Below are 12,005 nucleotides of genomic sequence, written 5' to 3' on the forward strand. Positions count from 1 at the left end.
TCCATTGCCCTGCAAATGCCATTATTTTGTCATTTCTAATGGCTGCATAATATTCCATTGTGTATAGATACCACAATTTTTGGATCCATTCATCTGTGGTGGGGCATCTAGGTTGTTTCCATATCCTAGCTATTGTGAACAGTGCTGCAATAAACATGGAGGTGCACGTGTCCTTGTATATTGGTTCCTGTTGTTCATGGTAGATGCCTAGAAGTGGTATGACTGGGTCGTAAGGGAGGTCAATCTTTAGCTTTCTAAGGACCCTCCAGACTGCTTTCCAAAGTGGTTGTAGAAGTGTACATTCCCACCAGCAGTGTAATAGGGTTCCTCTTTCTCCACATCCCCTCCAGCATTTGTCGTTGGCTGACTTGTGGATGTGGGACATTCTGACTGGGGTAAGGTGGTATCTCAGGGTTGTCTTTATTTGCATTTCCTTCACCACCAGGGATGATGAACATTTCCTCATGTGTTTCTTTGCCATGTTTATTTCTTCATCTGAGAAGTCCCTCTCTAGTTCCCTTGCCCATTTATGCCTGCCCTATTTTAAAACAAATTCAGGCCCTTTCCCACCCATCGGCTGTGGCTATTGTCCATTGTAAAGGACATCAGATGGATGATTCCCTGGTTCCCCGAGGTAACAATAAGGCCGACGCAGTGGCATGCCAGCTCACTCAGCAGTCAGTGGCTCTGGCCCCCATTTTATTTTTACAGGTCCCAGACTTGACCCCTCAGCATTCCCCATCCGAAAACCTCTTCTGTATGAGAAGGGTGGCACAGATGGAGAACAGGGATGGATCTTTATGGGAAATAAGTTGGCCTTGCCTCTGGCCCTCATTCAACAGGTTCTTGCCTCACTTCATATTGGGCCCAAGGCACTGGTTCAGTTTGTAAAGCCCCTCTTTTATCATGGTCAGCTTCCACCATAGTTGAGTCTGCCTCTCGGACATGTTTTACATGCTCAAGGGGGACTCTGGGCAGCCTTTTCAACCCATCAAATGTGGGACAATTTGCCTGGCCAAGACTGGCAGGCTGATTTCACCCACATGCACACCCACAAAAGGATGAGGTACCATCTTGTCCTGGTAGACACCCTCATGGGTGGGTGGAGGCCTTTCCAGCTCCCAAAGAGATGGCAAGAATTGGAACTTTTTTTTTGGCAGTCGTGGGGCTTGAACTCTGGGCCTGGGTGCTGTCTCTGAGCTCTTCAGCTCAAGGCTAGCACTCTACCACTTGAGCCACAGCACCACTTCCGGTTTTCTAGTGGTTTATTGGAGATTAGAGTCTCATAGACTTTCCTGCTTGGGCTGGCTTTGAACCATGATCCTCAGATCTCAGCCAACTGAGTAACTAGGATTACAGGCATGAGCCACCGGCGCCCAGCTTGGAACCTTATTTTTACTTTCAGAAATGATTCCTTGTTTTGGCCTTCCTTCTTCCCTTCAATCTGATAATGGCCTGGCCTTTACTTCCCAAGTAGTAAAACAGGTGTCTTCAGCCCCAGGACCCTAGTCAAAGCTCATGAATTTTCAGATAAACTCACTCCAGTGCTAACTTACCTCGCTGGCACTGGTTGCTCTCCAAAACCGCAGAACCTTGGACCTTCTAATGGCCCAAAAAGGTGGGACCTGCCTATTCTTGCGGGAACAATGTTGTTTTATATTAATGAGTCAGGTTTGATAGACCAAAACATTGAGATCCTAAACAACCTAGAGGAGGAGCTCCAACATTAACAATCCAGGGGGCCCCCTTTGTCCCATGCCTCGAGGTTCATCCAGAGCCACATCCAAGAAATGACCAGAGGGAGTTAAGCAGCTTCTTCTTCTCCACCCATACACTTGCCTGCCAACTACCCCTCCAGCACCCTAGACAACCAGCATACAGCCCCACAATGCCCCTGTCCAGCAGGAAGTAGCCAGACGACTAGCGTCACCCTATATTTCCAAACCAAAGATGCCAGAATGACAGGTCGCTGGAGGGCAGAGGCAGCCAAGAAAAGCCACTTCCTTATACACCACCTGTTCCAATTATACACCACCTGTGCCAATCATTCTTCGGGGGCACTAGCCTGAATCTGCTCAAACTTGCAAAACAAGTTACATGTTAAAAGTTCCTGCTGACCATATAAACCCTGCTACAAGCAGACTCTGAGTGACCTCTCTCATCCTGACCAGGGTGTTTGCCCAGGAGTGTACCCCAATAAACTTTTCCTTTCTTCACCTGTACCTTCTCCTGCGTGTTCTTTCCTCACCTAAAACCTTACAGTGTGCATTTCTTTTCCCTACTCAGATAATGTAGGAATCACTCACTTGAGTCTTGAACTCTCATTTCTAGCATGGAGAGCAAGAGCTGTTCTCTTATCCCACACATTCTGGTTACACTAAAATAAATCCTTGCCAAAACTTTCTTCTTGTGACATTCCCTGAAACCAGCATGGCACTAGTGTCTCAAACCTATAATCCTAGCTTAGATCTGGGGATCAGTTTGAAGACACAGCCTGGACAGAAAAAAAAATCTGTAAGGATTTTCTGAGACCAGCTGGCTTTGACCTGCAATTCTCAAATCTCAGCCTCGTAAGTAGATGTGAACCACTGGCACCCAGCTGATTTGGGCTTCTCTAATTGGGTTTCAGTCTTCTATTTCTTAGTATATTTGAGATCTAAGGATCAGAGTTCAAAGCCAACCTGGACAGGCAACTCTTGAAACTTTTTTTTGGTGGTATTGTTGGTTATGGTGCTTGAACCCTGAGCCTGGGTGTTGTCTCTGAGCTCTTTTGCTCAAGGGTAACACTCGACCACATTGAGCCATGGTGCCATTTCCAGCTTTCTGGTGGTGGGTTCTCACAGACTTTCCTGCCTGGGCTGGGTTAGAACCTCAAGCCTCAGATCTGAACTCTGAGTGTGAGCCAACTGCACTAGGGCTTCTGTGAGACTCTTATCTCCAATTAATGAAAGGTTGGGAGTGGTTGGAATTCATTCAGCTGTTTGTGGATTCCATGAATTCCTTTATTAATCTTTCGTTAGGCTGACTCATTGCCCTATCACGCTCAAACAGAGCCCTTTGCAGGCTTTCAATCTATGCATTCATCGTTTACCAATAGTGTTTGTAAAGCATTTTGAGAACTCTCTGGGTTATTCATTAACTGCTCTGATACTTGTTTACCATGAATGGGAGTTGAGGTTCATTGGCTCACCATTTTTCTTGTGCTTCTACAGCTTGTTCTGCCCATTTAGGTAAAAGGCAAAACCAATTCCAAGCTATAACACTATTTTAAGGCAAGCTCCAACCCAGAGCCCTGTAGTTGCAGATTTATTTTTTAAATTTTTTTAGTATTTTGTTGGTTGTGGGGCCTGAACAATGTCCCTGAGCTCTTCATCTCAAGGCTACCACTTGAGCCACAGCGCCACTTCTGGCTTTTTTTTCCCTGCTTATGTGGTGCTGAGGAATCGAACCCAGTGCCTCCTGCATGCAAGGCAAGCACTCTACCATTGAGCCACCTTCCCAGCCTGCAGATTTTTTGATACAGCCAAAATGATTACAGGTACAGTATAGCTTAACAAACAACTAGGGATCAATGGACTAAGAAAACCAAAGAGTGAGCCAGTGGACCAGAAATTAAGAGGTATAGGGAGAATCATGAGGAGAAAAGATGAGAGAAATGTAGGCAGGGAAGGAAAGAGAGGGAAGATAACTAAGACCTAAATTCAGAGAGAGAAAAAAGAGAAAATAAAAAAAGGAAAAAAGCTAAAAGCTGGAAGTGCAGCTGTAGTTCAAGAGGTGGAGCACTCACCTTGAGCGAGGAAACTCAAGTACAGTGGCCAGGCTGAGTTCAAGACCCAGAACTGACGTATACGCGTAACCACCACTACCACCACTACCCTCCCCCCGCACCCCCCCCCCCAAATATCCTGGAAGTATTTAATAGGATCTATCTTGTCTTCTGTGAATTTTAGCACTTTCCTGTATCTAATTTCCTTTGTAGAGCACTAGCCTTGACCTGAAGAGCTCAGGGACAGCACTCAGGCTCAGAGTTCAAGCTCCATGTCTGACAAAACAATAAAATACTTTGGGGGCTGGGAATGTGGCTTAATTGTAGAGTGCTTGCCTAGCATGCATGAAGCATGGGATTTGATTCCTCAGTACCACATAAACAGAAAAAGCATGAAGTGATGTTGTGGCTCAAGTGGTAGAGTGCTAGCCTTGAGCAAAATAGGACAGTGCCCAGGCCCTGAGTTCGAACACCCTATCACCAGCAAAAAATAAATTCCCCACACTTGAATTATGAAATGCTTACAACTGCTCAAGTAGAATCCCATTCTCCAAACTTTCTTTTGTAAGAAATCAGAAAAGGAACCATAAAAACTTCATAATTTGTCAAAAAATAAATGTTTATTTTCAAGTATGAAAAATAATGTCAAGGCATAATCCAAAATTGGGTGACCAAGTATAAAAAGAAGATATCTAGGATTAAAAAAAAAACCCTCTACAATTAGTCATAAAATACTTAATATACATACTTTGACATTCATAGTGGGTACTGCAGAAAAATAAGTTTTGCTAATGTAGCTTATTAACAAAAATACATTTACAGTCCTCGCTAAATAAACAAGTCCTCAATGGCCTCGCCGTGTTCACTTGGGCCTGACAGACTGTAAGAGCCATCTTCATAAAGTAATAAACTAACAGCTGAACACACGTCAGCTATGTAGAAGGATGTCAACTAACTTATGGCTTGCCTTGACAAAATATCTTCCTTTGTTGATAGTTGTGCTATTCTACTGCAGTGATTTTCAATGAAGCACATGGCCTAAGTGCTCACTGAAGTCTCTGCTGAGATTTTTTGATTGTGGCCATCCTGAGAGTTATTGTCCAGCAAAAGGATTCCAAACAGAAAATGTCAACCAATCCAGAAACATGTGTTCAGGTCATTTCACCGGACTGTCCCCAAGGCTCTTGCTTCTCTTTTCCAGGTACATCTGCTTGTAGGTCTGGAACACTGCCTTGGTTGAATCTTTCCCTGGGCTTTCCCGTGTCTCACATCCATCTGCACTGAAGCTTCTCTTGCATATTTTTGACTTAGCTTTGTCTGAGAAGATAGAAGCTTAATGTTAAATGCAATGAATACCTACCAATCAAAACTAAATGGAAGTCAGGCACTAGTGGCTTATGCCTCTAATACTATCTACCAGTTGAAAGTAGAGTTGGGGCTCAAGTGGAAGAGTGCCAGCCTTGAGTGAAAAAGCCAAGTGAAATGACCAGGCCCTGAGTTCAAGTTCAAGCATTGGTACACTGACCCCTTATGAGATCAAAAGACATAAAACCCTAAAATATCTATGGAGGAGGAAATGTAACGGAACCCACAGCCCCCCAGGCGTGACAAGATTATATCCTTGATTTGTGGGTATCTGTTGGTCCTGTGGTTGAACTACAGGCCTGGGAATTATCGTTAGCACTCTAGCACTTGAGTTACAGCCCTACTGCTGGGTTTTTGGTGGCCAATTGGGGATAGGAATCTCATGGGCTTTCTTGCCAAGGCTGGCATTAAACCACAATTCTCAGATCTCAGCCTCCAGGGTAGCTAGTATTACAGGCATAAATTACTAGCACTGAGCATATGGTCTTGTTTAAAGAAAAATAAAATGACCATCATGGCTGATGGTATGGCAGAGAAACTAATATGTCCCCATACCAAGCATAAACAAAAATACCATGACTAAAAATAAGGATAAAACACATTAAGACAAATTGGATAAAAAAATTAGGAATAGGACAGAGCAGGAAGAGGGGTGAAATTATCCAAAAAGAAATGTACTAAAATGTCATGTCAAAACCAGCTTTACAATGTCGGTGTGTGTGGGGGGAGGGGGGTATGATTGGGTTGGGGGGGAGGGGGGAGGCTGGGAAGGGAGGTGAAGGGTAAACAAAGGAGGAGGCTGCAATGCTTGGTAAGAAATGTATGCATTATCCTGCCCATGTAATTGTAACCCCTCTGTACAGTATGTTCTCAAATAAAATAAAACTTAAAAAAAAAAAAAAGAAATGTACTCATGAGTTATATAACCAGAACACCTCTATATGTCATTTTATTAAGAATAAAATTTTGAGGCCTTGGGAAGGTGTCTCAGTGGTAGAGTGTTTGCCTTGCATGCATGAGGCCCTGGGTTAGATTCCTCAGCAATTCATAAGCAGAAAAAGTAGGAAGTGGGCAATGTGGCTCAAGTGGTAGAGCACTAGCCTTGAGCTGAAGAGTTGAGCAACAGTGACCAGGCCCAGAGTTCAAGACACACGACAAATAAAAATTAAAAAACAACAACAAAAAGTTGGGTTTAGAGGTTTGGGTCAAGTTTGAATCTGGGTTTGAACCTCAGTACCATGAAGAAAAAGTAAATTATGGAAAACAGGTAATTTTACCTATCTCTTGATGGTTTTCTTCCATCCTTTTCCTTGTCATTCCACATTTTAACCAGTCTTCTTTTGTACTTTTTATTCCTGAAATTGTTTAAATATTTTATATCTTTTAGTATTATAATGAAGCCATAAGCCTAAAATATATTTTGCAAGACAGTAAGACATATCAATGTATACCATGCCATTTTTTTTTAAGGGCCTGGAAATATTAAAGTGGACATATGGCTCAAGAGGTACAGCACCAGTCTTGAGCAAAAAGGGTTAGAAAGAGTAGGAGGCTTTGAGTTCAAGTCCCAGTACTATCGCAAAAAACAGCTCCATCCAATGCACCTGCAACACATCTGAGTCAATCATACCAACAGTTCAGACTGAGGAGCAAATCACCACTAGTTTTAAAGCCAATATATCTTCCTAGCTATGGTAGTTTCACATATCCCAATATAAGAAAATCACAGAAATGACTATGATTTCCCATAAACCCTGCCAGCTTCACTGTATCTCAGAATAAGATATGCATGCACACATAAATATATGGATACATATGTACTAAACATACAAATTAACGTATCCTAAATACATGTATGTATGGTTGTATATACTTTTTCTGAATACATGTTTTTCTTTCTGTTGTTGGCACTGGATCCTGAACTCAGGATTTGAGAATGGCTCCTTAGCTTCCTTGTCAAGACCAGTGTTCTACACTTGAGCTACAGCGGCACTTTGGTTCTCTGATAGTTAACTGGAGATGGGAGTCTTACGTGGTCTGGCTCCAAACCATGATCCTTAGATCTCAGCCTCCCATGAAGCTAAGATTACAGCCATGAGAAACCACTGCCCAGCATGGTTTTAAAAATCTTTTATCTGTGTCAGCACAGGGATTGAACTGAGGGCCTGGGTGCTATTGCTTCAATTTTTTTCTCTCAAGGGTGGTGTTCTAGTACTTGAGCTACAGTTCCACTTCTGGCTTTCTGCTGGTTAATGGAAGATATATCCTTCAAAGAATTTGCTGCCCAGCTGGCTTGGCACCATGATCCTCATGTTTCAGCTTCCTGACTAGCTAGGATCGTATGTGAGCCACCAGCACCCAACTTCAAAACTTAATTCACGCGAAAAACAATAAGGGGGTCATCAATGCAGAAGAAACACTACCCAAACTGTACCAAGTAACTGCTGTAAGATTCACGTTTCAGGCTACCCAGGCACAAGATGCTACTCATTTGCCAAGAAAATCATACTGGACCTTGCACAGGGGCCTGCTCTTTCCTAGGACAGGCATTCAAGTCTTTGTGTTCCTCAGCAGAGCTTGTATTCTTTAACAGCAAATCTGGGCCTAATTTAAACTCCAACACGCTAGATTTTCCAGGAAAGAGAGCCTTTGGTTTGGGTTCCTGAATCAGCTTGTCTTTAGGGTGCTTCTGTGGCAGGCTGTCCAATTTGGTGAGACAAATGCTTTCTCCCTCTGTGCAATTATACGCCACGCGGTTCAGGTACCTTTTCCCCCGATCCTTTACTTGCAGAGTCCTTGGGCTGGCCCTTGCTTCCTTACTTCTAATGCTCAAGGTATTTTCTAATTTATTTTTATCAAGACATGTTTTGTCGAGCTCCTTCCCAGCAACTTTTTCTTTTACATTTCTTGAGATTTGTCTTTTCAACTCCTTAGGGGGATGGTGGATCTTAAGGTTATCCTGACTTGGCAAAATATTGACCAGCTCTTTGGAAAGACTGTCGCAACTCTCACTTGGTTTCTCACTGCCCCCTTCTTGCATGGAGCATTTACTGGACCTCGAAGCTTGAGGATCAGATGGTGCGCCTTCCACACAAGTTTTCTTGGAGGACTTACCCTCCATCATCTGTTTCTGTTTCTGCCTTTTCAAATACTCCTGCACTGTGATGACTCTACTTTTCGAGGACATTGGATTGGATTCCTTCTCTTGCTCACTGGCCTTTTTGTTTTGGCTTGATAAAACATTACCTAATTTTGGTGAACTTTCCACATTATGGCCATGCTCCTGGTGATCCACTTTTTTTTTCTTTCTTTCCAGATCCGATGTGCTTCCTGGGTTTAACTTCCTTTTCTCCAGATATTTTACTTTAGAACCACCAGCACGGAACTTTAGTTTTTCTGATGGTGCTGTGGATTGCACCGAGGAACTGTTTGGTTTCTGTGGATTACTCAGGGCGGGAGCTGTCTGTGAGGCTTGTGGGGTGTGGTTCTTTGGTAGCTTTTCCTGCAAACCTGGCCCATTACAGCTTATCACTTTACCATGGGTGTTAACAGTGCTGTTATGGAATTTCCATTTTACTTTTCTTGTCTGACCTTGCAAGGGATCTAATTTGTCATCTTTAGATGAAGAGTGATCAGTCCTTTCTGGTCTCATCTTTACTGAGCTGTCCTGTTTCTTTGTTGCATGCTTTTGATTGTCACCATCACACCTGGAAGAAACGTGATCAGGTAATTCTTTTGCTGTCCTCTGTGGGCTCTTTTTTATTCTGGACGTGTCTTTTTGTCCATTGCTGAGTAATTCAAGAAGATGACTTTTCTGAGGCTTTGGAGTGAGAGGAGTCTTAGACTTATTTGAAACACTAATACATTCAATAATAGTGACATCTTCATCAGGGGCCCTCTCCCCTTCTTTACAGGTGCTAATTCTCGAAGGTGAACACTGACCTTTCCCCTCATCTTCCTGTTTAGTGGGGCTCTCACTGTCTTTACATTGACAATGGGGCACTCCTTCATAAAGTTCTGAGAGCCAGCCAAGAGCACAGCAGTGGACTTTGTCTTCTTCTAATTTGTTCATCCTATTTTCACAACTTTTTTCTCCCATGGGTGCTGCTGAGGCACATTGGTTCTCTGCCTGTGATAAAGACTTTTCTTTCTGAGGTTCTTCTAATTTTTCAACTACACAATGTTGACCTTGTTCTTCAGGAAATATCTCTTTCATCTGCTCTGAGCTTAAGATGGTTATCTGTATTTGATCTGTAGACTCCTTAGGGCAAGAAGCCATTTTACTGACATTCTGATTGTCTGAGACTTGTGCTGTCTTTTGTTGGTCCACAAACCCTTTGTGTGTGTCCATGGCTTCAATGCCATAGGGAAACTCTTTTAAAAGTTCGGATAGTTGGTCTTGCAGGTACGAGACAGAATCATCGAAACTCTCGTGTATTGTGGGATCTTTGGCAATATTACTGCCAGATGCAAGGGTTTCCTGAGAAGAAGTATTTGGCTGAATAGGAGATGAGTAACACATGTCCTGAGGTGGGCCTTCCTGAGTAGTACAGTCCACGTTTTTCTCTTCAGCTTTTCTGTTTGCATCACCATTCTGACCAGGTGATGGCTCTTGAGACTTTGATTGGTCAGTTATTTGATGAAGATTATCTGAGCTGGGTACAAACTGCTCTTTTTGGAAATCAAAGTTTTTCTTCTCACAGGCATGATGTACTTTTTGCTGTTCACAATTGATTATTTGTGGACAGGGTGGAGAAATTTCATGTGCCTCAATCTTTTTCAAATGGGAAGATTTGAACATGTTTGCTATTTGGGAATCATAAGCTACATTACCTTCAACAAGAGAACAAATATTTCCAATCTGTAACATATCACAACTCACAAAAGAACTGTGCTTTGATTTACACAAAGTTTGCTGATCACCCATAGGAGACTGCTTTCCTAGATCGGCTTTAAGTTGTTCTTTTGAATTCCCAACACCTTGATCATTCTGCTTTTCCATCTCAATAAATGAAAGAAGTTTGCTCAAATCAGCATTGAGTGGGTCTCCTGAATTTGCAATACCTGGTTCATTCTGCCTTTCCTTCTCAATTTGTGAGAGTTTACTCAGATCAGTATTAGGTGGGTCTTGTGACTTCCCACTACCTGTTTCATTCTGCTTTTCCTTCTCAAGTGAGAAATGTCTGCTCAATCCACTTGCTCCTGAACCACTCACATCAACATGTGTAACAGCAGGTATTCTTGTATTCTGTGCTAGTTGATCTTGTAAGCTACAGATGCTTCCTTCTTTAATAACTGGATAGACTGGCTCGCTTGGGGATTCCAGTGCCACTCCTCTGACAGACAAGTTTTTGTCCTGACTAAGAATTAAGGGTGAAACCACTGCAACCTGAGGTTCTGTTCCCTTTGTGTTTACAGCAGGGGACTCAAAGCTCGGGGTCATGACCAAGGACAAAGCTGTCACTTGGGAAGGGCTGGTCATTTTGTTGTGAGAATTTCCCTCAACCAAAGCAAGCCTCTTCCCAGGAACTTCTTTCACAGGCTCGGAGACTCCAACTGCTGTGCTTGTGGTGGGTACAACACTCTGGTTTTCCATGGAAAGCTTTGAAGCACTTTCATCTGTTGCTTGTGCAGGTGACTTTTGCCAAAGAGAAAGGCACGTGGCTAGCAGTTCCATGGAACAGTTGCCATCACTTTTAGCAGGCATGGCTCTGGCAGACAATTCAGAAGGCCGAGGTGGCCCAGTGTACATGGTATTCTCAGTTTTACTACTTGCTGCCTTCAAAAGATGTCTATTAATTTTAATTTTCCTTGCAAGTTCTGAAAACTTCCTTTTTATTTCTACCAGTGATTTAAAATCCCGCACAATTTTTTCTTTTGTGACATCATTGGAGTTCAATATTTGACCTGAAGTTGGGATGTAAGAATCCATTCGCCCTTGATTACTTGCAGGGAGCGTCTGCATACTAACCACAGATTCCACTGGCTCATTAAAAGGCTGCTTGACATTGATATTTACTTGCCAATTATATAATTTCTCATGTGTGTGTCTATTTTCATTAGTGCTTTGCCACTGCTGAGGAAGGCCTTTACATAAGTCTTTCCCATTTCCATAGGAGGCGACGTCTGGATTTGGGGAGACGTCCACTGAGGACAATTGTTTATTAACAGGCTGAGCTCTAGGAAGAGGCTGGATTCTGTAATGACGTTGGTAGGGTGGGGGCAGGGGTCTTTTCTCTGCAGTACACTGGTAGGTTGTTATAGCTACAGTCTCCATTGGCTGTATAGTCTGTGTAGGAACTGGAAGCAGGCTGTTTTGAACTTGCAATGATGTAGATGGCGTAGGGGTTAGTTTCTGAATACTGGGTTCTTGTACTACGGCCTGTGGAGTAGAATGGGAGTACTGCTTTGGAAGTGGCCTGTAATCTGGGTATGTCAGCTCAGGAGACACATACTGCTGTGCATCTAATAGCGAAGGGTTCATTCTCTCATTTCCTTGAACAGATACAGAACTTCTTAAAGAACTTGAAGGAGCCATTTGTAGTTGCGCGGTATAACTTTCTGCTGGGACAATGTGACCCTGTAGGGTGTGGACATTAGGCATTTTAGTTCCCAAGTTAGTTTGATGAGCTACAGCTACCTCTGAATAAGGCAGAGAAATTGTCATGGGCGAATTCAACCATACATTGTGCATAATGCCGGTTGACTTTTGCAAATTAAGATTTGGGAGTTGGGGTCCAGAAACATTTGTATAAGTTCTTTGTTCGAGAGAAGTTTGTGGGGATACAGGGATCCTGTTCTGCACATTAGTATCTAAGAGTTGAGTTGTATAATTTGGGATGTTCAGCAGTGGCTGCGAGGCTGGATGTGACTC

General features: G+C 43.0%; 1 protein-coding gene across 1 annotated transcript; it reads right to left on the minus strand.

Moving 5' to 3' along the window:
• Positions 1 to 7,634: 7,634 nt before the first annotated feature.
• On the minus strand, positions 7,635 to 11,999 carry Resf1 (retroelement silencing factor 1). The gene has a single exon (XM_042677523.1). It carries the CDS (start codon positions 11,823 to 11,825, stop codon positions 7,635 to 7,637), a length of 4,191 nt encoding a protein of 1,396 aa, XP_042533457.1. The 5' UTR covers positions 11,826 to 11,999.
• Positions 12,000 to 12,005: the final 6 nt, after the last annotated feature.

The sequence above is a fragment of the Dipodomys spectabilis genome, unplaced genomic scaffold, assembly GCF_019054845.1.
Source record: "Dipodomys spectabilis isolate Male_0828 unplaced genomic scaffold, ASM1905484v1 ptg000039l, whole genome shotgun sequence".
NCBI classification, from domain to species: domain Eukaryota; kingdom Metazoa; phylum Chordata; class Mammalia; order Rodentia; family Heteromyidae; genus Dipodomys; species Dipodomys spectabilis.